General features: G+C 40.3%; 1 protein-coding gene across 8 annotated transcripts in view; it reads left to right on the top strand.

The window, feature by feature from the left end:
- The window catches only part of CNTN5 (contactin 5), a 5,719,910-nt gene that overhangs the window by 4,357,623 nt on the left and 1,335,859 nt on the right, over positions 1-26,428 (top strand). For all 8 annotated transcript variants that reach the window (XM_044072706.1, XM_044072701.1, XM_044072707.1 and 5 more), the window contains one exon: positions 2,155-2,284. In XM_044072706.1, coding sequence (XP_043928641.1) covers positions 2,155-2,284 — 130 coding nt within the window. The remainder of the gene's footprint in view (positions 1-2,154; positions 2,285-26,428) is intronic.

Here is a 26,428-nt window from a genome sequence, read left to right on the forward strand (position 1 = left end):
TCGAGGTCTGTCAATCATATCATCCTAGGCAGACAGATACTGGATCCCCTTAGAATGACACCAGAAACTTAGACAGTTGTTGAAATCAATCATTTTCTGCTTGTACTGTGGTATCATTTTGGGTAATGGCAGGTTTTTTTTAAAAAATGATTATTGTTCATATCATACCTACAGGAAAAATATTTATAAAGAGCTACATCTTTTCTGATTAACATTTGAAAGCAAACAGTAAAATAATTTAAAACCATCCAAGCTGAAAATCCTTATTCAGTATGCAGTAATTTCTCAAGAAAACTTTCTATAAATGGTCCACCTTGTCCATTATACAAATGTACATTAGAGAGTCTTGCAGTTAAATCAGTAGTTATCAATGGAAAGCAGCAGATATGGTATATTTGTTTTTGTTATAAACACAGATTTGAATTGAAAATATTAGTTTTCATTTGGGATTTGAACCTAAGTCCTCCAGCATTCCATGCTGATGTTATTGCAGCTAGACAAGCACTTTACAATTAATAGGTCTTAAGATTTCCATAAAGAGCTTTTTCCTCTTAGAAAGGAAATCCATAGCATGGTTATTAAGCTCAAATTGCAAACACATAAAAAATCCATTGAAAACTTAAGTTGTTTATCGAATAATCCCACATTACACAAGTTCCCTTTTCTGTGGAAAACCAACAGCACTTTCTGGCAAAGGGACTAGCACCAAGTCACACAGTAAACAAATGGAGACTGATGGAGTCAAACCCAAAACTACAGGAAGCAGATCATTTATATTTTGTAGTCTTAATTATTTGTGCTAACTCCTAGATGTGTATTATATCCCATTGTTACAGTTGGGATATAGTTAGTGGGATGTGTTTGTATAATATGCTGCACTGGATACTCAGTTTTATACTTAATGTACTGTAAAATAATCGCATTAATGTATTCCTGTCAGTTTCATCTCATCTGTACTGAAATTATCATCTCAGTAAGAGTTGTGAAACTTAACACATGAAAACACATGAAAACTGTGTTGAAGATGTTGTTCTCCTTGGGGATGTTAACCTCCATGCTTTACTGGTTATCTGTGAAATTGAGAGAAGGTTTATGTGATCAGAATGCTAAATTTAGTTGTTTTGTGCTGCTGTTCACTGAAGAGGCTTGACACCAAATATAACAGCTGGGTCTGAGAGAATAAGTTAGATAGTGTCTAGTACCATACTACACAGTTTCCAGAAGGACGTCTTCTGTTGTTTTATTTTTTTTATTTTTTTTCAGCAGATTTAGTGTTAATTTCTTGAGTGATATATATATATATATATATATATATATATATATATATATATATATATATATATATGGTTTCACTTCATAATACTGAAATATCAAAACACTGAAAATGAGAAAACTTCATAATATGGAAGCTCAAAATACTGAAAATCAAAATCCTGAAAACTCAAAATTCTAAATGTTAAAATACTGAAAAATACTGACTGTAAACAGCAAAAACCTAATTACATTCCTTCCAATATACGCAGGGGGGCAAACCCCCATGCAGCTCCCATGTGGGGGGGGTGCACCCCCCACACCCCCTGCTACTTAAATATATCAACTCCAAGATTGCTCCCCATCTTATACTTGGTGGAAAGTAATATGATTTATCTTGTTTAAACTCAGTATATGTATGCTGTTTGTTTTCAATATTTTGAGTTTCAGTATTTTGAGTTTTCAGGGTTTTGAACTTTCAGGATTTTGGTTTCAGTGTACTGAGTTTCAGTATTGTGATATTTCAGTATTATGAAGTGAAACCATATATGTGTGTGTGTGTATATGTGTGTGTGTGAATGCATCTATATTTGTAACATTACAAAGAAATTTATAAAAGTAATAGGAGACTAAAACACTGAAAGATGTGACAAGAAATATGAATAAAACACAATACTTCAAAGCAGATCTGAGCTAACATTCTCCCATTTTAATAAAATCTTGTTGTTTACTCGGTATATATCATACTCATCATCTTTAGAAGTGTTGTTTTACTTCTGTATGTCTGTGTTAAGCAATGGTTTGCTTCTATCATATGGAGTTAAGAAGGAATAAACCAATCCACATACTAATGCATGTAATATGGACGATTTTAATTAAAAATATTATCTCTTTTTATTTCAGAGCAAAATTGAGATGTTTAATGGTGCCTTATCAATCCGTCGTGTTAACCAGTCAGATGCAGGAATGTACCAATGTGTAGCAGAAAGCAAATATGGAGTAATTTATGCAAGTGCTGAACTAAAAATCCTAGGTAAGTATCTCTCCAAAAGAATTTCACAGTATTTATTTTAAATTGAAAAGTGCAATGATCAGTTTTAACAGCACTATTTTTTTATCCTTTTATTTGTTCTTTTTGCAAGCACTTTTGAAATACTTAGTTCAAATTCCTGAATTCAGTAATGAAGCAAAAGTCTTAGTGGCAGTGTGGCTATGGAATGTTTTCAACATGACACCTAAAGGGAACATTAGTTTAGTAATTACATAAATATTGCGAAATGGATAAAGCTATTGTACTACTTGTTTCTGCATTTCTAAATCCTTCCTGTCATTGCATACAAGCTCCACAGTCAATTAGATGATGTACAAATTATGTATGTAAGTTACTATCTTTCTTAGCAAGTTCACTGTTTATGACATACTGCAGAAAAAAGCATTTCTACATAACAAATCTTGCATGCTTTCTTACACAGGTAAAGTAATTCAAATAAATTAAGCATGATATATGTGTGATCTGTAAAGAAGCTCTACTTCTTCCAGCAAGCCCTGTTTAAAATAAAACTGTTTCATTCAAATGTCTTGCAGGATTACTATTGTACTTGTAAATTCAACATATATATTTTTTATTATATAAGAAAATAGAATAAGAAATGTGTTTTGTGCAGTTTAAACATGGTTACACATGGTGGTCTCTCAGTGTTACTAAAAGTATCACCAACTTTAATAGCTTATTCTGTGACCCACTGCAAAATTGTTCTCTCTTGAAACACATTTGTACCAAGTACAGTACAGCCTACATTCTTAGTTATAAAGTAGAAGGAAGATTACTAGTCAGATAGCCCTATGGTTGGTTCTAGGATAATGAGACCCCTATTGTCAGTTCAAGGATGATGAAACCCCTATGGTTGGTTCTAGAATGATGAAACTCCTATGGTCGGTTCTAGGATCATGAAACCCTTATCGCCAGTTCTAGGATGATGAAACCACTATGGTCAGTTCCTGGATGATGAAACCCGTATGGTTGGTTCTAGGATGATGAATCTCCTATGGTTGGTTCTAGGATCATGAAACCCCTATGATCAGTTCTAGGAGGATGAAACCCCTACGGTTGGTTCTAGAATAATGACAGTCTGATACATTGTAATGGTCACTTTATGCTCTTCAAAAGAAGTGTTATTCTTAAAAGAATAATTATACTTCTTATATCCTTAACCTTTTCATTCTCCAGGTGACTAGTGTTTTAAGGCTTGAACAAGAAAAAAATGTCACACATGCATTACAGATAATTCTTTTTGTTGATATACTAAACATGTACTTGGGTTGTAAGGATGTAAGAATAATAAGGCTATTCTAATTCTAGCACGAGGTGTAAAGTGTAGGGTTTTGCAGTGTCTATTTCATGGCAGGGTCATAGCATCAGTGTCTGTTCTAATTACTAGTTAAAGATGTGAAGGATGGGGGTTTGAACAACAAGGGACCAACTATATGTGGAGAGGAAGGAAGGAGAGCCCACAGCATTCTTTGAGAGCCATGGGATGGGTGGGGGGGGGGGTAGGCGTATGAATAGCAAATCCAGTTAGCAATAAGAGAAGAGTAGTAAAGGATAGGCATGGGACTCCATCACAAACATAAAAGGAAGGGTGATTGATGTTTTGCATGAGGTTACATTGGCTTCATTATCCGCTAGTATGCTGAGTATGAACAGCTCAGTGATTGGGACTGAAAGAAAACTGACTGCAATCTGTAAGAGAAAGAGTTTGGAGTGGTTTTAGTTACTGGATCGTATGGAGTCCTGGGTGGACATGAGTGAAAACAGGTGGAGAGAGAGAGAGAGAGAGAGAGAGAGTGACTACTGTTAGATAAAGATTGATGGAAGGTCTGTATACCATTATTTTCAATCAAAAATGATTAGACTATACACCGTCATGTCATTTACATACAGACTTGAAGTTCATTGAGTAACCTTTGTGCTTTGAGAATGAGGAAGATATTTTTTCTAACCTAGTTGCATTTATGAAATTCCTTATACCTTGAGAAAACTTGAAACATTGTGTCCAGAATAAAGATTTAAAAAATCCAAACCATTGTATGTCCATCTGCTATTTAAGAGTGATATTAAGTGGATAAAGATCTAATGAATTGCTATAGTTTTTATATTGGCACTTGTGGTATAATAACACAAAAACCTGGCAAAGAATCAGAACAGTGTTGCAGTCAACAGAAGCAAGCAGTCACTTCAAGCCAAAAGTGCAAAATTTAAATACTTTAATAAAACTTTAAAAATAAAAAAAACAGAGTTAAGCACTTTCATTTGTTCCTGACATTATTATTAACCTTTAATGGCCTTGTAATATTGCATTTATCTAGTAAAAGGCATATGCCCCTGTGTTAGTGCATTCACACTTAGTAGGATTTAAATTTTACAACTCCTAGTTACTGATGAGTTCCTGCCAGGAAGGTTTTTGCTTACACAGGATGTGGCTTTGAAACGAGGCTTTAAATACATCTAAATATCTTAATACAGATAAGAACTACAAAAATGTACAAATACAAAACTGGTTCAACATGCAGTCTGCTTCATACAATTTTTTTGTCTTCCAGACTTCAACCTAGTTTTATAGTGAGAAATAAATTACACACTCAGAGTTAAATATTGTTATAGTAATTATGTTAAAAATTGCTTCTGTCAGTGTGATTTTCTTATGCAGATGTGATCTAAGATTTGCTGCAAAGCAACTTTTGACATCTCTCCATTTCTGAGATTTCTATAAAAATATGATACTTATGCATACTTGCATATTCTAGTCTCAAATAAATATATACTTATTTGGAAAGCAATGGCATTTAGAAAACAATTATCCGGAAGCTATCCTTCCATCATATTTGCTTTCCTTTCATAACCTAAAATGCTACAAGGACTCTTTCTTCTGAACATTATTAACACAAATAATAACATATATTCAAAATATTACATGAACATTGCATTTTCTTATTTTGTAACCACCCCATTTAAATCAAACGTTACTGACCTCTGTGCTGACTGCTTTGTACAATGATATTAAACACTTCAAAGTGAACGCAGCCTTTGACCTTTATATAATTACAATATTTATGTGTATTATTTATACATTAGGTATCAATGATAATGTTACTCGCATTATGTAAACATTTATTTGATATGCTAGTGTACCAAACAATCTCCTTTTAGATCAAGTCATTAAAAAGATATTAACATAGCATATAGCCATAATGGTTGTAAATAAGCTACATATTCTCACTTATTGACTACACCATTTAATTTAAGGCCCATTGTTGAAATGTATGTGTCAACTTCTCCAGTAAAATGTTGTTCTAACTGGAAGTCACCTGTTATATTTACATAAAATATGGAAATATGTATAAAAATGTATTACTAAACAAATATAGATATCTATAAAGTACTGATGTCTAACAAATAGGCAATGGAAAGCAGTTTCCAATTTTGTGTTTTGCTTTTGTTTTTCATTTGATACTATTAAGTACTACATCCACTTCTTCTAAGTCAGGCTATTAACATAAATATTAAAATGCACATATTCAAAACACTCATGAAAATAAATCATACTACTTACATTATCATTTCTGTCAGGGGTCATTCTGATCTATGTGCTAACTGGGACAGCAGAGTGTTTCAGTGGGTAAACTAAGAATTTTACAGAAATGTGATATTTATCTATATTTGCATATTTTATTAATAAACAAGTATAAATATCTTCAAAGTGGTGATCATTCAAAGGAATTTATCAGCAGGAAGGTTTCTAGCACAATGTATGCTTTCATTTACTAGTAAACAGTCACATCTAAATAGCATATAATTTCATTCTGGCTCAAGTTATTCAGAAATATTAATGCATAACATTTATCCATAATTTTGCATGCAATCAGTCATAATCCTCATTTAGTGATCATTCCTCCTAATCTGTGTGATGATAAGTATTATAAAATGTTGTCCCACATCCATATAAGTAGACTGTGCATGTTCAGTTGTAATACAAGCATATCAAAAGCTCAAATTAATACGATCTTTGCAAGAGCAAATTTATCATGAAGGCAATGATCGGTTTAGTTAAAGACATACATGCATATACAGTATATATATATATTGTGTGCGCGTGTGTGTGTATATACATGTATAGTAAAAATTAACAAAAACCTGATTGCTTGATGGCAACACTAATATCAATATGTTTTGCAACTGTATACAAGGTTGACTATTGTCATTCAAAATATAGGTTCATAAGTTCATAAGTGTTTACTAGGCTAATGACCACAAGGACCTTTTTAAGCCTAACTATGTATCCAAAATCTCTGACAAGTTCTGGTACCATTCAAATGTGTAAGCAGAGGCTTGGGAGGTGAAATATTTAAAAGTAGGGGCCTGGGAGAGGAACCATTTACAGACTGTCTATGTCCATTAAGGACATAGGTGTAAAACCAGTGATGAATTTCCTGTTCCTCATCCAATTGTCCAAGTTACACTTGAATTGAGTTAGGGATGAACTCTGCTTCACATGGATGAGGAGCCTGTTCCAGAAATGGGGTAGGGTCCAGATACATACCTGTTTTTTCAGCAGGTCCTATTTATATCACAGACAAGGTTTAAGTTTTTAGAATGGGTAATGCTGGTGTGTTTGTTTTGCAGATATGCTAGAGCTCCATCAGATTTGGTCTGATACTGATAGGCATAGATCTCCCCTCAACAGCCTATAGAAAGCTGAATACAGGCTATTCCCTTGAGGTAGTCTGCATAGGACATATTAATTATGCCCTATATTCTTTTAGTGAGGAACCTCTGTGGATGTTCCAGTTGTTGGATATGCCTGGTTAAGGACACACCAAAGGGGGCATTGTGCTGAATGATAGGTCTGATATATGCCAAATACAGTGGAACAATGACTTCCTTGGACCCAGAAGCTATACCTTTGTTTATAAGTTGCACAACACAGAATGATTTCCTCAGTACTGTAGACACATGATGGTCAAAGGCTAGATTACTGTCTATCTGTGTCCACAAGTCCCTGGCTACTGGGTCAACTCTTAGGGGTATGTTGTCAATATGATAGTTACCAGAGGTGGATGACTTCTTGAAGGATACTGTTATAGTTTGTGAAATTTAGTTTTAGTCCATGGCTCTGGTTCCAGGTGTTTGGCTGTGTCAGCCCTTCATGGAGAACACTTGTGTTGGTGGGTGATTCACTGACACCTCATAATTTGCAATTATCTACAAAATTAGCACACCAGAGGTCATTAGCATGGGCCTTGACTTCAGAGAAGTAAACCCCAAAAAGTAGCAGTCTCAGGACTGATCCCTGCAGACCTCAGCTTGTGACTGGCCTCTTTGTATAACTGGACTCCCCAATTCTAATTTCCTGGGCCTGTCAGTGAGCCAGCTGGCTATCTATCAGTTTGAATAAGAGGTTGCATCTAACCTCTTAAGTATATCAACAATACCAAGTGGGTAATTGTGTCAAATGGCTTAGTCAGATCAAGGTAGGAAGTGTGAACCATTTTATCCTCATCCATTGCTTTGCCGACCTTCTCAAAGCAGTCCACCAGGTTGAGTAGGCATAATTTGCCCTTGATGAAACTATAAATCTCCCAAACAAGTGTTGTTGCTGTCTTTCAAAAGATATCTTTCCCTAACAAGGGTGGTCTTCTTTCCACATCAAGCAGTGCCTATTTTGATCGCAGCAGCATAAAAACAAAAAAAACAAACAAACAAAAATATTGCTGCTACCCCTTCACCTCCATTTTGACTACAAATAATATAATATACCTGACCTCTGCAAAGAGGAAGGAAACAGCAAGCCCTCACCTGCAAAACTGGGTGGGAGGTTGGCATTATGGTAACGGTATTTACCTTATGGACACAAGGTGCAAGTTTTGGTACTCACATGGGGGTAATTGGTTAAGCTTAAAATGACCCACAAAGGTAGTTAGCATAGTACTAATCTATGAACCTATGAATGCTAATGTCAGGCAGTGGTGACCCATGTAATTTAATTGACAAGGATTTGAATAGTAATATACTATATATTATTTTAGAGTACCTCAGGGATGTGTCTGTCGTTCAAGCATGGTCAAAATGTTCCTATTCATGACCACACCTAAAGCTACACAGATTTAGGTCTCTTATACTTCTATCAAGTGTTACTTAAGTCTGTTTTTCAGGACTGATACTGTCTTTCTAGATAATAGAAACTGAGTGCCTGTGTTTTCAGTAATACACCAATATATTTCTACATACAGACACTTGCTATCTATAATACCAAGCAGATAATAATGCCAAGTTGTTAAACAGGTATGTCCACTGGACACATGGTCCCTTTTCTGGGTGACCCAAGAGCTATATTTGATGAAGCGATTTGCTCAATTCAGCTAGTAAGAAAATGAAGACTAAAGGGCTCAAACTGTACTACAGCTCACATCCTTAACCCTTTGCACCAACTGCCAGACAAAGCTCGACTCCATTTGTACTCTTTTGAGTTATGCCTACCTATTCAAGATGGTAGACCTGAGAGAAGCAGAAGGCTTCATCTTCCACATACCCTTATTTAATATAACATTCCTGGAGGAAGCATAACCTATGAAAAAGTTAAGCATAGCTACAAAAATATGGTTACCCATGTTTTCTATTACTTATTTATGCAGATATTTGTGCAGTCAAATATCAGGTTATTGTTGAAATGGGTAGTTTTGTTTGAGAGGCTTTTTGAGATAAAGAGCATAAGTTTTGATTTACTGGGATTTAGAAGTAAGTTAGATTTTTTTTAGCCAAGCTTCAGCTGCTGAGAAAGATTTTTGTGTGCTTGATTGAATTTCATTTATTGATGGGACTGTACAGATTAATTTTGAGCTGTCAGCATACTGTATTATTTCTGTTTGGCATGTGGCTGTATGTAGTTTGTTGATAAAGTTATTAAATAGTAGTGGGCCTGGTATGGAATGCTGAGGTACATACTTTTCAGATGAATTGAAAGGAAGAGAGAAGTTGTTACTATTTTACAGCTTGATAACTATCTGATAGTTAGCATGAGAGGAAGAGCTGAGACAGGCCAAGGGAGGAAAGTTCAGGGAGGATATATTTGTGGGATACTGTGCTGAATGCTTTTGAAAGATAGAAGAATAGAGTTGAGATTACAATCCTGTTATTCCTGTGGGAGCTTATGGTTTTGGTAAAGTGTAAGAAAGCAGTGGTGGTACTGTGATGGGGTCAGAAACATGCTTGGTATTTGATAAGAGATTGTTTTGACTGAGGTACTGTAGAAACTGTGATGAATGCATGTTCCTAGAATTTTAGATAGAAGTGATAAAATTGCAATAGTTCTGTAGTTTTTTAGCTCTGTGAATGGGCCTCTTTTGTGTAATTATATAATATAGGATTTCTTCCAGATTTCTTCCAGATGTATATGACTTAGCTTTCAGATATAGACTTATTTATCAGTATGGACATAGGGAAATCTATAGCATTATGGGGCATTTTTAAGTACTGAGTTTGAAACTGGTCAACAGCAGCTAGTGTTATTGGTTAAAGATAATTTAGACATGTTTGTATCGTGAAGGTGGGTATTTTGTGGAAATGTAATAGCTGTGGTTGGGTGCAGTTAAGACAGGTGGAGAGTTAGTGGTATTATTAATGAGGATTAAATAAAATAGGATTTGATCTGGGAGTAGATAAATTCTTTTCTATTGTTTGTTGTGGGAGAATGTCCTGGGTGTAGTAACGTATTTGTTGAAGATAGAAGAGCTTTGGATTATTTTGGTAGTTGTACTGTAGGCTTGTATAGTGATTTTGTTTGTCAAGCTTGATGTGGTGCTTTGTGAGGTTCCTTAGCCACCTGAAAAAATGCAAGGCATTTTTTAGTTCTATTTTGAAGAGATTCATTCTGGCTTTATCTCTTTGATGACTACATTGCTTTGTTTCTTTGGTTAACAATAAGGCAGAGGTGGACTTGACTGTCTTAGTGAGTACAGGAGACAAGTTATTCTATATTTTTAAAAAGCTGTTTGTACAAGTGAATGTCTTTCTGCAAAGAAAGAGACAGAGTGAGTGAAGGTAGTAGTATTTTTATGCAGTCTAACACAATATGATGTTTAGTCAAGAACAGAGCTATAATAGTCTTCTTTAGGCAGTAAAAAGGAAGGAATATATATATATATGTATAACAAAACTGTTATGAGCCAACACAGTATTTACAGCTAATTGAATAAAGACAGCAGGTAGAGCAAGGACATTCTTATCACATGTTTCTGCTTTCTAGTCACTCAGGAAGATTACAGTAAGTGTACATGTCGTCTACACCTTGTGGTAACCTTTATGAATCCCTGTCAATATTTAAAGCTGCAAGAATATCAGTAGGAAAACTAAAATTAGGAGGAAGAAGCTATGAGTTATGTCTGTGTTGTCCAGTGGTTGAATCCCAGAGACACAGTCTCTGAGCTAGTTAAAATCTTGTTATTAGATGGTGCTGCAGTACACGGAGAGACAGCTGGCTGTGTGACATTTCGGTAAAATGTTAGGAGTATTATGGCAAAAAGTAAGTTCACTGTCTAAGAGTTTATACTATATTTAACAACAATATGCAGTTCAGCTACTGCACCTATCTGACTCCAGGGATAACAAATAATAGAATGGGTACAAATAATTAACAGTTTTCAGCTGTTCTTTTCTTTGGGTGACCTTTTGTCTAATTGGTTTTCTTGGCAGATGATTGCACAAGGTACCAATACAATGTGGTCAGTTGCTGGTATTTAGCAAACAGTGTAGTGAAAAGAGGGAATGGTTTGAGGCATATTGGCCAGAGGTTAGTTTGTCTGGATGCTGATCATAGGAAAGGGATTTGAAGAAAAACATTAGCTAACTACCTTAATGGTCCTGCCTTAAGTAAACATTTACAGTTTTAAGCCTCTTTTGTAATTGTAGTTTATCAGTAGTTAAAAACACCTGCCGATAAAATTTTCTAGTTTCAAAAAAATGTCATGCGTTGGTGATGGGACTCATATTACAACACACTGAATATAAATTTCTTAAAATTAAAACAGAATATTTAATTTTTAAACAATGCATTTTTATGGTCCTTATGTTCAATGTCTAAATAATGCTCATAAGTAGAGTTTTTTTTTTCTGTTGCCTCTTCAATTGGTCTATTTTGGGGGGTTGGCATAGAAGGTTCTATTATTCCAGAAATGAATGACACCTTGAACTATGCTATTTTATTTTGCACAGAACTTGAAGGGAGACCATTTTTATTTTATGAAAGTTTTAAGCTTATTCCGTGGAAGCTCAACATTCCCTATCAACAGATAGTTACCATTGTTTTTTCATAAAGCAATATGAATGTACTTTCTGCTTTATACCCTGTAACTGTGATATAGATGGACTAGTCAACATGGTTAGATGCTCCTCCTATAAGATCTTCTATAAGTTAAAATCATTAGAAAGCTCTTGCAGAGAAATCATGTGCATTATTTAGCCATTATACATAAAAGGTCCACAAAAATGCTTTGTCTGAACATTTAACATTTTCCCCGGGATTCATGAAGCTTGCGCCAGGCCGGAGTAGCGTCGGCGATCTAGCGCCAAATATGGCCGCAGAGAGATTCAGGTATGAGCTGTTTCCATGTGCACTACCAGCATACGAAAGAGCTGCACAGCTCCCAGCGCATGAATGCTAATTATCCCATGTGTGGCAGTGTAGCATGCAAATGAAGGTATATAGTAATTCATGAAGTGGTGCAGGCATAGCATAAGCATGTAGAAATGTAAACCAAAAAAAAAACAGTTTACATTTTGTCAAACATAAAATCGGAGCCATGAGAATGGACCAAACTTACGTATTATAATGTATATATACGTATATGCCAATGTCTAAATATATAGCCAATGGCATAAAACAACATGCACAACATATAAAAAATAACATTTAATGTCATGGCCACACCAACGCAAAGTAAAACCACAGTGCATCGGTGCGCAAACGGGATCACAAGGAAAATATATTTAGATGTCATAAAACTGCAATGTAACACAATTCATGATATCCCCATAATAGTTAATGGCACGCATGCTACACCACAACCATAGCGCAAGCGTTGATAAGGATCTGTCAATGCCATGCAAATGAGTCAAGTAATACTGAATCGCAAACGCCCTGCCAGCGTAAGGATGTACCACACGGTGTAGCGGTACAACACCGAGCAGTGGCCTGGAGGTAAACATGACATCAAGAGAGAGGCGCGCCATCGTAGCTGTAAGCACATTGGATCATTGCTAATCCATATTGCGTGTTGCTAAACAAAGCCGCAGGATAGGGGTGTGGAAGTAGCTATAGCTTTGTTTAACTGAGAGCACACAAGGTAACTGAAAGTTCATGTGAATATGGATGAAAACACGCATGGAACACGGTAAACGGCTGTGCACAGCGTGCAACACAGCTGAAACAGGAAGGATACGGGAAGACAATAAGGAAATGCTGCAGCATGGTAATTGGAGTACAAATGAGTAATTAACACCTAGAAACTCACAGTGGGCCATAGACAACAGCTAACAAGGCTGCTAGCAGCTACCTGCAGAACAGGAAAGGGAAAGTGCCGTACAGAAAAGAAAAGAGAACTGTCACAGCAGAACAAAGCAAACTTGCAGTAGATCAGCTACATAACACATTTCCCAACACAATTCTGGGTTGTGAAAGTACAAAACAAGAAAGGCGGCAGCTGGATGCATGACTGACAATGGGAGGGGAATCGGGTTGAAAATTGAAGTAAAGGGCAATAGATGAATCACAGCAGCCAAGCGTAAGTCAACACCAAAGGCCCCACAATAGCAGTACCTGCTGTAAAACCAATAATTAAGATACCCTGCAGCTGGAATAGCACAAATATACCCAATTACACCAGCATCATCCATTGCACAATAGTATAAGGTGTGAAAGCCCCACAATCACACTTGTGTATTCCCAGACACTCTGCACCATTGGTGTATACAGACGGGGAAATTTTGATATGTACATGTTAGGGGCCGCCATAGCTTTGATTCACCAGCATGTGTTGGAGACTGACGGTGCTGTGGAGGATGATGCTGACAACCATCTCAGGCACCCGTGGAGGAGAGGAGTGTTCAGAACCAGGGTAACCTACCAGGGGCTACATGATCTGGAGATAGTAGAGCGTTACAGGCTGGCCAGGGAAATCATAGAGCAACTTGTTGAGCTGTGCCGGCCACGCCTCAGAGCCAGAAGTAACAGAAGGGAACCCATCCCAGTGGACACGAAGGTATGTGTAAGCTTGAGAATACTAGCCACAGGTACCTTCCAAAGGCCAACTGGGGATATCATGGGGATCTCACAGGCATCAGCATCCAGGGTACTCCACCAGTTCCTGGATGCCATGTTACCACATGCCAATGAGCAAACATACTTCCCCTGAATGCAGGAGGAGTTGGCCAGCAATATGCGTCTCTTCCAGACTACCTGGAGGTACTGGGTGCAATAGACTGCACGCACATACACATCAAGTCACCACCCAGTGAGCAGGGTAAGCACTACATAAACAGCAAGGGATTCCCCTCCATCAGCTGCCATGTTGTGTGCAATGCCCAGAGCATTATCATGGATGTGTGTGCTGGCAGCCCTGGAAGCTATCATGACTCCCACATCTGGCATGCCTCACAGCTGTATCAGGTATTTGCCAGGGGGGACATCCCATATGGCCACCTGGTGGGGGATGCTGGCTATGCACTGGAACCATGGATGATGACCCCCATCAGAAATGCACACACAGCCATGCAAGAACACCATAATGAGGCACACACAAAAACCAGAATAATCATAGAGCTTGTGTTTGGGATGCTGAAATCACGGTTCTGTTGCTTGGACATATCTGGTGGAGCCTTGCAGTACTCTCCAGGAACGTGTGCCCACATCTTCATAGTATGTGCCATGCTACACAATATGATACTGCGGAAACAGCTGCAGCAGGGACAGAATGGTGAAGGCATTCACAGCCCACCACCATTGCCAAGGGTCCCACAGGCACAGATGGACTCAGACCACTAACACCCTGTGCTAGCCCCAGTAGGCAGATGGAGGCATGCCCAGTATGCCCATGCCTTGGTAAAGACGGAATGTATAACACACACACACACTGACAGTGTAGGCACTCATGGACTGACACCCTTCTCCACCTGCACACACAGCAAACATGGATGGCACACACACACGACCACCTGTCAATTGTCATGTATAGGTGGTCTACTGTGTGCATCCTACATAAGTAGCCCTCAACTATTGTACACCCAACCATCAGTGGCACAAGGTAAGTCAATACCTGAACAGTAAATTAAGCTATCAGCATGTGTCCATACTGTATGTACAGGTTCATAGATACATAGGTAGGTACATGCCCAACTGCTGAGGCCACTCATAAGCATAGGCAAAACATGTCTGCTGTCACCACCCCATTGATTAACTAGCTGTCCCTCTGTGTAGCAGAGCCAACTGCGAGATCCCTGGGGTGTAGCCACTGTTCACCACCTACTCTGCAAGGATTCCCTGGAGTGTTAGTGAGGGGTTTTGTATAATGTAATCAGGGATGTTGTTCCAAATAATGGAGAGTATCCCTGACAGGAATCTTCACAGATGTTTAAATGTTACATAGTATACCTTAAACACAGCTTGCATATATAGGTAGTTCTTCACAGAATAATAAACATGTGGAACACACAACTGCTGAAATGTGCATTAATCACCCTTGCACTACCAGTGCCTGCTCTGAGAGGTAAGATATCACTGCCAGGATTAGAACACGCAACCATGTACACATTCATCACAATAACATACCACTAAGCTACCTGAGATGTACCAACGTCAGTCGTGCATACTGACAGGATAAAACACAAAAGGTAGGAATGTGTTGAAATAGGACAAACCGGCATGTACCCAATGAAAGGTGTATGTTTTATATATATATATATATATATATATATATATATATATATATATATATATATATATATATATATATATATATATATATATATATATATATATATATATATATATATATATATATATATATATATATATATAATATATATATATATATATATATATAGAGAGAGAGAGAGAGGGAGAGAGAGATATATGTTGATATATGGGGAAATACATATATATGTCGATATATAGATAGATTAACAACATCTACATAACCATGGAGGTACATATAAATGGGATACCTACCACATACCGACTGCTTTACATACCGACACGCGTAATCCAGAGGCTTAAGGTCCGAAAGAACACAATACCGAAACACCAGATGCGCGAGGAGTAAAATCACGATGTTAAGGGACAGTTAGTCAGTGCTTCTGGTGTTGCGGTTCATGTAGGTTACTGTGTGTACATGTGTTTCTTAGGGCTGTAGTGTGTGTAAGTGTGTGTTCTGTGTGTGGTGTTTGTTCTTGGGGGACTGTAATGTGTGGGTGTGGGTTAGCTTTGTTTGTCTGTTTGCATGACCTAGGAGGTAGAATATTAAAGTGGGGGTGGTGTGGGAGGCGCAGACACCTACATGGGGGGTGTAGGGGGACTTGGCCACCTGCTCATATGTAGTGTAGGATGGTTTGTTTGGATGTGTTGGGTAGCAGTGTGTCTGTGTGTGCATGTGTGTGTTCCATGTTCGTGTTACTTTCGCGAGTTACTGTCACTGTCAGTAATGTTGGGTATGGGAGTCTGGTCCCAGTACTGTGTGCGTTGGAACTCTGTGGTTTCGGGATCCCATAGGTATCCCGTATACAGTGGTTGAAGTGTTCATATATGTGTATAACATGGACCATAGCAATCACACATTCCGACACTACCAACCTTTATGAACAAAGGATATGGAGTGTATATGCCTATACACTATTACAAATATGTGCTATTGACATGAGCCAATGATAGTGTTACCACCTGCCCCACTTTGTGAGGGACACTCCCTCTTTGGGTGGTTGTGTTCTGACCAAATATATTAAAAGTGGTAAATGTCCTGGGATTGTAGGACATAATTATGTCCCATATGTACTGTAATAGTTGCATACAATAGTTATTTCTGTATCTAAAATACCTATATGTTACAAGAAACAGGATAAGCAACTAAACTGCTACAAGAATAAGCTTATATTTAGGCAAGAAAGGAAAGTTCTATCCCTTGTACTGACCGTGGGTATGTGTCGGCCTGTAAATTCTGATGTGTGTCCCGAAAATGTCCCACTATGGCCATATGAAAAGGTGGCAACCCTAGCCAAAGAGGGTCAGTCACCAACACAACTATGATAACTGCAAACACCTATGACAGAAATACACAGCTTTCATGTAGCAACACTTTATTACATTCAGATGTATTACCGAAGGGACTCAAAGACTAACATCACCTGCATGCTATACAGGAACCACATAACAGTGCCGTAATGAATCAGACTGCAAATACCATTGTATTAGTTCACAAAAGGATAGGTGTTCAAATAGGGAAGGAACCCTCATGCACATATCAGTTATGTATAAAAGCAGTTCCTACACACCTGCATCTGCTATGCACACCCACCAACATCACCCCCACACCCAAACATATTACAATACAAACTGTAATATCATCACAAATCATTCACTCACTGTACAAAATCTGCAGAAGCCTTAACATACCTTGTCAGAGACACACTAACATGGCACCATGTGAAATAGCTGCTGTTATACAATGGAACAGCTGCTGATGTTACAGGGTTTGTTTGCACTAATCCCATTTCAGAGGGTTGTGTGTACACCGGGATGTGTTAGCAATTACTGAGTAACAGCACAGTATGCTACACTTGTACACCAAATCAAGGATGTCTGGTGAGCACACTGTAAACCACATAACAGTTCATGCATAGCCATACAGCCATGAGCTGGCCAAACATCCTTGCCAGACTTAAACATCTGCAGAAGTATCAGGTACAAACAAACCTTGCATAAGTAGCAATGTTCTGAAATATAACAGCTGTACTCACATGTAGAACAAAATCATCTAGCCATTACACACAGTCCACGGGAGTCATAAAGCTAATATATCTCTGTGTCTCCATATAGCTGTTGAAATATATCACAAACAACACATCCAGGCCGTCTTCCTCGAATGTAAGGCAAATGGACAATGCCAAAATGAGTACTCAGTTATACACCACTGTTGCCATGGTATCAGCTAATGGAGTAGCTGCACAGCTGATGTGCATCTAATTAACTACTTTGGAACAGCAATTGGTGGACAGGATATCACATGTCACCAATATGTAACTAGAAAAGGATATGTTATCACACATTCAAACCATCCGTATATACCAGCGGAACGTTACAAAGAACAGTAAAACACAAACTGAAAAGGATTGAATCAACAGTTAACGACACCTCAGTTACTAATAAGGTATGTAGAACAGCCATTATGTCTGTGCATGTAGTACCTTTCTATAGTATTTAAAGTGCACGCAATCCATATAGTGGAAACAGTTATCTTGTAGTGATGTATTGTTGAGCATAGTAATGCTTGTAGTATTTGTGTGTACTGCAGCAGGTCACAAGGCAAACACTGCATACACCACAAGGGATGCTATAGAAGGGCTTTGAACAGAAATACTCCTCACCAGCCGATGTCAGTGGCAGGGCTGGTCCAACAAGTATGTGCTATAACAGGGGGTAGTATATGTTGATATATTGTAACTGTAGCCATATGTATGAGTGTATTACTGAGAATAACATGTGGAAGGTTGGGCCACTGTGCAATTATGATTTGCATTGTGGGATATTGTGCCAATAACTGTAATGTACAGTATTGTAGGCAGATATGTATTACAAGCTACATAGCATTACTGTAATGTTAGGCAAACATTAGTTATGTCTATTGGCATTTACAATACACAATAACAGGATGCATATGTCTTTTAGTCACCCGACAGTTTATCAGCATGATAGCAAAGTAAAATGGAAGAGCTAGTTAACTATCCATGCACATAAGACATGTAATATGTGCAAAGGTAGGTACTAGGCTGTCTTACCAAGAGTATTTGTAAGCCTAGCTAGAGTGTGTTGGCTTTCGCCACCCCATAAGTTAGTTCCCTGTGCCTCTGAATGGCAGAGCCATTAGTTCCCTGTGCCTCTGTCCAGCAGAGCCACTGCAGTGATCCCCGGGGTGCATGTCTGTCTCCCATCCACACATCAAGGTTTCCCTTGAACAGTGCTAGTGAGGGGCCCTGCCTATGTACATTGGAATCATGTTCCAAAGCATAGGGAGTGTCCGGGTCAGGAATCTATCCGTCCAGCACGTCCCACTCATCGCTGTGGTTAGGGGTATATCCCTAGAACATGTGGCTCTCAGGGGCCTCTGTTTAGGTGGAGCATATCCAGCAATAAAGGGTTGGACATGGGCCTTGTATGTCAAGCACAGATCTCCTGTGAGTATGCGGTGTGCAATGGAGTACAGCTGGAGTTTCTTAGGTTGGGCTGCATAGGTCATCTGTTTGAGGTCAGTAATCCTCTTGGTGTGGTACTGGTGTGGTCTTCCAAGCTGTTGCAGTTGTCTTGTAAGGTATATCCCAAATGGGGTGCTGTATCCCTTAATGGGTCTAATATGTCATGAGTAGAGTCACAATGGCCTCCTTTGATCTCAATGCGAACCCATTAGAGATTGGGGGGGCCATGTAGAAGGATATTCTAACCACCTTGTCATTATGGGTATCGATGGAGAGATTGCTATCTGCTGGGGTTCCCGGATCCTTTATTACCTTTTCTGTATGTAGGGGACTAGCACTTATGTGGTAGTCCACGGGTAATTAGTTATATCCAAAGGGGATGACTATGCACTTTTAGGCATTCAGCTTGACGCCATGATATTAATACCAGGCATCCGTCTCAGTGTGACCCTTCCAGAGGGTGTCTGTAACAGCTGGGAAAACAGTTATGTCCCCTAGTTTGCAGTCATCTGCAAACCATTTCAGCCAAAGCCCTCCTGTGCTTGTCTGTACATCAGAGAAGTATATACTGAACATGAGGGGTCCTAGGACTGAGCCCTGGGGGATGCCACTTGTAACTGGTATACAGTCAGACCTAGGGTATGCAACTCCCACTGTGTGGGTTCTGTCCGTGAACCACTTTGCAAACCATCACATGACATAGGGGTTAATGTTCAGGTGGATGGGTATGTTGATAATACCAGAAGGAGGAATGGTGTTGAAAGCCTATGAGAGATCTAGGTAGGCTGTGTGGACTGCCTTACCCTCATCTAATGCCTTGGTAACTATCTCCAAGAAGTCCATCAGGTTTAGGAAGCATGGTCTGCCCTTAACAATGCCAAACTGGGAGGGGTCAAAGGTTTGGAGGTACCCAATGTCTCTGTGACTGAGATCCATGATGTGCACCATAGCCTTGCAGACCAGGTTAGTCAGGCCTATAGGGAAATAGGTCCCGTGGTCCATTGTGGTGCCACCTTTGTGGAGTGGGATAACTGTTGCTGTGCACCATTCAGGGAGCACTATGTCTGATGTGAGGCTATTATTGAACATGGTGTGTAGGTGGGGAGACAGTACATTCTGAAGTTCATGTAAAATGCAACCTGGGATGTTGTCTGGTCCCATGGATGCTGTGATATTGGCTTTAGAGTGTGCAGCTTTGAGATGGAGGGGGGAAAGGTAGCACTGAACCTATTTGCCAGGATGTTGCCAATATCAGTTGTTTCTGTAATGTTTGTGCCTTTGTGCTGTAACTCAGATCTGGTTATTGACATCAAGATTTGTGACATAGCTATAGAATGTTTTGTGGTTGTTGTTGGAATTAGTGGTGTTTTAGTTTCCATAGCTGGCTTTGGAGGATCGTATAAGGGATCTCACCTTCTTATTGAGGCTGGCCAGGGAGCTCCTCCACTCATGGGATTGTACTCTCGTTTGCAACAGTGTCTTCCTCCTGTAGTACAGTTTGTTTATGGCAGGGGACCACCAGATTGGTTTCCTCAATTAAGAGTATAGTGTCCTGGTTCTGTTTGGGATAGCACAAGCCATGCACTCATGTAAGTGCTTATAGAATGCATTTGTGTAGGATTCAGCAGTTGCAACAGTATTGTCCATTTGCATGGGTGTCATGACGTTCACCGCGTTTGTCTTAAGAAGCATGTAGTTGGCTTTGTAGACATATTATACTGTGGTTCCCTTAATGGGGGTTGGGGCCAGATGTGGATATCAACGGTGTTCAGCTCATGGTCGGATCGGAGCAACGAATAGTTGACTTCACATGTAGAGCACCAGTCACTCATGTTGGTAATGCCTAGGTCTAGGATATTGTTGCCCCTGGTGGGTGTGTGGATATGTTGATTCAGGGCATTGGTGTTTATGAATTCCAGAAAGCATTGAGCTAATGTGTTGGTACATGAGCAGTTTTCCCAGTTAATGGTGGGGTAGATTCAGTGAGACTGTGATGAGTGTGGTGTGGTGTGAATGTTTACCTTCTCCACATGACTGTCAGGGTCAGGCTTGGTTGGAGAGACCTTTACCTCCAGTTTGGCTAGATGAGTGCATCTCTCACAGGTTGTAGTGTTGGGTGGTAGGAGGAGAGGCTTGTCTGTGTACATGAGTCATTGTGTACATTGCCTCAAGATGTCCAGATTCATCAGATAGACAGGTGAGAACACTGGCAGTTGACTCTTGGACATGCCTGAATATAGAGCTACTTTCACCTAGATAAGTGTGGAAAGTGAGTACAAGAGCTAATTTACTCTAAGCAAGTGAGAAAAGTATGTACAAAACCTGTTTATCCTTACCTCTAGTTAATGAGGAAGATTGACTGCTATAGCAATTAATAGCTTACGTAGTGGTTACAAGTTCTGAACAAGTGCTGAGCATAAATAAGCAATCCAGATAGGGTCTTGGTTAACATAAACACACGGCCCCCTTCCCCCAACAGGTACACAAGCATATATCCATGTACACCACAGGGCCCCTGTAATCACAACTATGCAGGTACAAGCTGCACTCAGGCTGCACGTGACCTGTCCACATCACATGTTGTATCATACACATATGGCAAAACAAGATGCTCTCCACGTACACATCATGTAAAACATAGCTCCATGTCAGGTTGTGTACACACTGAATGGTTCACACCAACAAGTATCACAACCCACAAAGGGGGAGACACCACTGATAATGGGAAGTACTGCACTACTACCCTGCTGAGTCTGGTCTGGAAGGCCATGAACCTTGATCAATTAATTGATGTCAGCAGTACAGATGTAGATGACAGTATGGTTGATGTCACACTGCATATCATAACCTTGCCAGGTCATAGGACATCATCACCCATACTGTGTACCACCTACACTCGGTATACTAGCTGTACATTCCTATGTCACAGGAGTGTTTTGCAATAGGACTGCTGGCAGAACCAACACTACAGAAGGTGTCTGAATAATACATGCTCATCACATCAGTGGCAGCTATAGTATGTCAGGGTTAACGAATTTTATTCTCCCTCATTGTAGTTCATACCTCACAGACAAACAGAAGGCATCTGCCTATTGAAGTATACGAATGACTATGACCTAGGAGCAATAGCTGACTCAGAAGTGTTATGGGCAACATACAGAAGGGGCTTTGTGGGTGAGGTGTGTGTGGCATATAGCCACAATCTGACAGCTACATATTGCATGTCACCCCAATGTTAAAAACCCTGTATCCATGAGCTACCACTTAGGCAATGGACACTTGTGTCTGATGGATGCAGCTGGGCAGTTGGCTTTCTTGTGATAGCTACGTCACCACACCTGTCAGGTAGTCATACGTGGCAACCCTAATAATGATAGGGTGCCATCCATGAATTTAGAGATCACTGTCCAGCCATACACAACACTCAAATGACCTATATCAGATCACATATTTCCTTTAAGGGGCATTGGCCATGTGCAGATGGCCTACACCATCCTTCCCTTTCCTCATTTCCACTATGTAGCACAATGCATACCCTGAATAAATCCATGTCTAACCCAGTGATGTTGGACATGCTACACATACTCATCCTGATCTCGAACAGATACTTCATGGACATCCACTTTCCACATGCTGGACAGATCTTTGTCCCATACACTTTACATAGTCCTGCCATACTATGCATTCCTGTCCATCAAAGCTGTACATCACTCCCCTCTCAGACATGGTGTGATGACTGCATGGTAATGCATGGTAAATGTATCATTAACCCTGTGGATCAGTAATGTGACACTGCTCCACCTGGCCACACAGACCCGCATGTCGGCTACTGCCAGGTTGCCTTTCATCCTAGATTCATACATGGCCCATGGCATATAGCCCACTAGTTGACTTTGACTGTACATGCTATAGTTGATATCCATCCCTGCAAATGTCATCTGGCTAGCCAGTGTCCCATGTGTATCACATGTGGTGCAACACAGGTGAAACATGCAGGATGTTGAATTGCTGTACAGTGCCATGTAGATGTATATGGCAGAACACATACATGTAAAACCTTATGTGAGCAAGTCTGCAGGGTCACAGGTCATGTCTGTTAAGGCAGTGTAAGTCCGTATATATGACATATATACAGCATCAAGGTCGACTGCATTAATGTGGACACATCCAGCCATGTGCTGATAGGTAGGAACACCAGTACAGGCAAACAGACATGCCCACATCAAGACAGCATCCACATGGAGTATGAGCAATGTAATCAGGTGACACACACACATATATGGTGATGATATCCACTCAACATTGAGTGTTACATGTGTGCGACACAAACACGTCAGTGTCATGTAGGTTTGCAAATACAACTATTTAAACTTAATAAATGTGATACACATGTATGTTCAGATGTAGCTCTGTATGTCTCTGTGAATTATTGTGAACTGTCTCCATCATTATGTCTTCCAGGTATGCCACGTGCAAGGCTACCCCCTTCTACCCACTTGGAGGATGAGGCCCTCATCCCATACCTACTCGACAATCACGATATCCTGTTCAACCATGTGCCACAGGATGCACAGCAGCAGGATGCCCTGTGGATGGAACTTCGCAGGAGGGTTAATGATGTTGGTGGCCACAAATGCATATACCAGCAGGTGTGCAGACACTGTACAGACCTCATTAGATGGGTGAAACAGCGTGCAAATGCAATCGCCAGGGAAGAAGGTACAACAGGTGGTGGCCACCAACCCAGCCCCCATTCACACGTACCGAGGAGCTACTGGCCAACCTGAGGACACCTGTAGAACCACATCCACAAGCCTTAGCTGATATTGTGGAGGTGGGTGTCTCTCAACCACTGAGCCTGGATTTTCCTGCTTAGTCAGTACTACACCTATAACAACTATATTCCATATAGTTGCATGTGTCACTGTACAATATGTAATGTAACATCATATGCAAGGCATGTATACAAACATGCTGCATACTATAGTATGCTACTCTGTGTATGCACATGTGCATACACCATAGTTTAGTCTAATGAACTGGTGTATCTGTTATGCACGTTGCACCCTGTAGCCATTATATAGGCATGGATTAAGCTCATACTGCTGTGTTGCTCCTATTTAGGTACCTCTGGCATTCTGCTGCGAAAGCAGCCCATTGCAGGTGAGAGTGCTATTATTTATCAGGAGTCGTAATGCACAAATCTACCTGCCATGTGGCCATTTACAACATGTACACATAATGTATGGTCCTGTCACAATATACAGGTCGGACCTGCAATGCATCACAATGACTACCCATGTGCAACACTTGCAAACTATGTGAATCATCTCACCAACATGAATCCTCACAAACTGTCATTGCCAGATGTGTGGACAGCTGTGCATACAATGGTGGAGGTGCTGTTCACTTTAGGGATGTACTACAGAGCAGAACTACATATGTGGTGAATACAAACAGTACTACACAGTGGGCTGGAGTATGGCCAGCACACAGGATTCACTGGTGTGGATCATAGCCCTGTTATGAATGTCACACAATGTGATGTGCTATCTTGACATGTCCATGACATCTATTGGCCTGGCTGCAACACTGCCTAACTTACCTGAAAACATGCCACATACCACCCTTTATCTGCATAACCCTGTCATCAGTGGAGCATATATGTCATACGGGACAACACAGACATGTGAAATAGATGCCTGCCACAATAATTTGGACATAACATGTACACACATAGCCATGGAGGATGGCCAGAGACATGGAGCAACACACACAGTAGACGTGATGAGCTTGTGTGTACACCCTGTCATACAATGGCTACACCTGGTCCAACTATGGCCTTTGTATAATGGTCATATTGTAGATGCGGAACACTAGACATCCTACAGGCCTGTGCACATCTTGTGTAGGCATAACATCAATCCACCACATAAGATGTGTTGAACATCTTGAGGATGTCGAGACATGACAGCAGTCACCTGTACAGTATCCACATTAGCCCACAGATACAGTACATTCCCCTTGCTGGTGTTGGACATCAATGTCATACTTGCTCCTTGTGTGTGTGTGTGTGTGTGTGTGTGTGTGTGTGTGTGTGTGTGTGTGTGTGTGTGTGTGTGTGGTACACAGATGTCATGTGGGACATGGTGTACCGTGTTTGCCATGTCTGGCCATAGTTGCCAGGCAGCAGCAATATGGTTGCAGATGTGCAGGGGTTAGTCATCCATATACCCATCAGTGACCTGTGTCACAACTTCCACATGATGGTTTAGTGTGTATACACCTCAGTGATGTGGATCACATTCCACAGTATATATGTATTGTATCTGAACACAGTCATGGCTATGAACCCTGTCTGTAACTCACACTGTATAGCACTAGAGATGCCTCATGATTCTCTGCAATGGCCATGCACATCAGCTAAATGTGCAGTATATCTGTAGGGCAGACAGACAACACTGCATTGGGACACCATTGCCCCACTGTATATTTGACAGGACACCATTGTGTTAAACATGTATGCATGTCATTGCACATGTCAGCAGATCACATGTCATACTACATGTGATTGTCAAGGTCATATGCCACACATCAGGCAGGTGTACTCTTAACCTGTGCTGGTCCACATGGTGTAACACAGGTATGTATGCTAACTACTACTATGATTGTGTAATTTGCATGCCGTCTGCTATGACACATGCATGCTGTTGTGTGCAACCCAGGGATGTATGATAACTACCACTATTATTGTCTGCACTGCATGCCGTCTGCTTTATGACATGCATGTTGCATGCCTTCTGTCATATCACATGCATGTGAGTCTGTGTGTGTGCCTATTGATGAACGTATGATTGAGTCACAGGCAGAGTTGTCAGGGGCTGAAACCGTGCCACTGGTTGCCATTCCATCTATATCCTCCTCATCCCTGCACACAGATCCCATACCTGCACATACCCCATCACCAGTGGCCATAAAAGAAGGACAGTTAGTGCGTGGTAGCTTAGAACAGGAAAGTGGGGGGGCTATGGAAGGTGTGCCTGCACACCATAGTGTCAGCCAAATGACTTGTGGTGCCTCACACAGGCACGTGGCCAGTGCTGCACATAGGAGAACCTCTGGCCAACATGCTCCTGCAAGACAGAGCGCAGCAGCTGGTGTCACCAGACACATGTTTCAGGCTGTAATGGAGACACAGGCACATGCTGAATGACACAAGAGAGAAGATCAGAGACTACAGAGGGCTGCTGTCCATTCTTTAAACAACATCCAGGTAATGGGAAATGCTCAACAGCAGATTGCTGAAGCTTTGGATAGACAGTTGGGTGACATGGTTGGAGTCCTTGACCATGGCATGACAATCTGCGAGCATGAGCTGTCTGTGTTGGAACATCTGGTAGGAGTGAGGCTTCGGGCACATGGAAGTAGGCCTGCTACATCACCTGTGTCAGGTCTACGTGTATGAGCTACCTCACATGTCCGCTCCCATAGTGGCGGTAGCAGCAGCAGTGCATCTGGTGCTGTGCTGTCCACACCATGACACAGCAGGCCACGTGCACGTGGCCCGGGATGGTCCCAAGAGGGACATGGTTCCAGTGGACAAGTGACATCAGACAGTACCCACTCTGCACCTCTGCCTGGTAGTGCCAGTGCAACCCTGGCAGGCACAGG

This window comes from Protopterus annectens, chromosome 5.part0 (genome assembly GCF_019279795.1).
Source record: "Protopterus annectens isolate FY-2018-M chromosome 5.part0, PAN1.0, whole genome shotgun sequence".
NCBI classification, from domain to species: Eukaryota; Metazoa; Chordata; order Ceratodontiformes; family Protopteridae; genus Protopterus; species Protopterus annectens.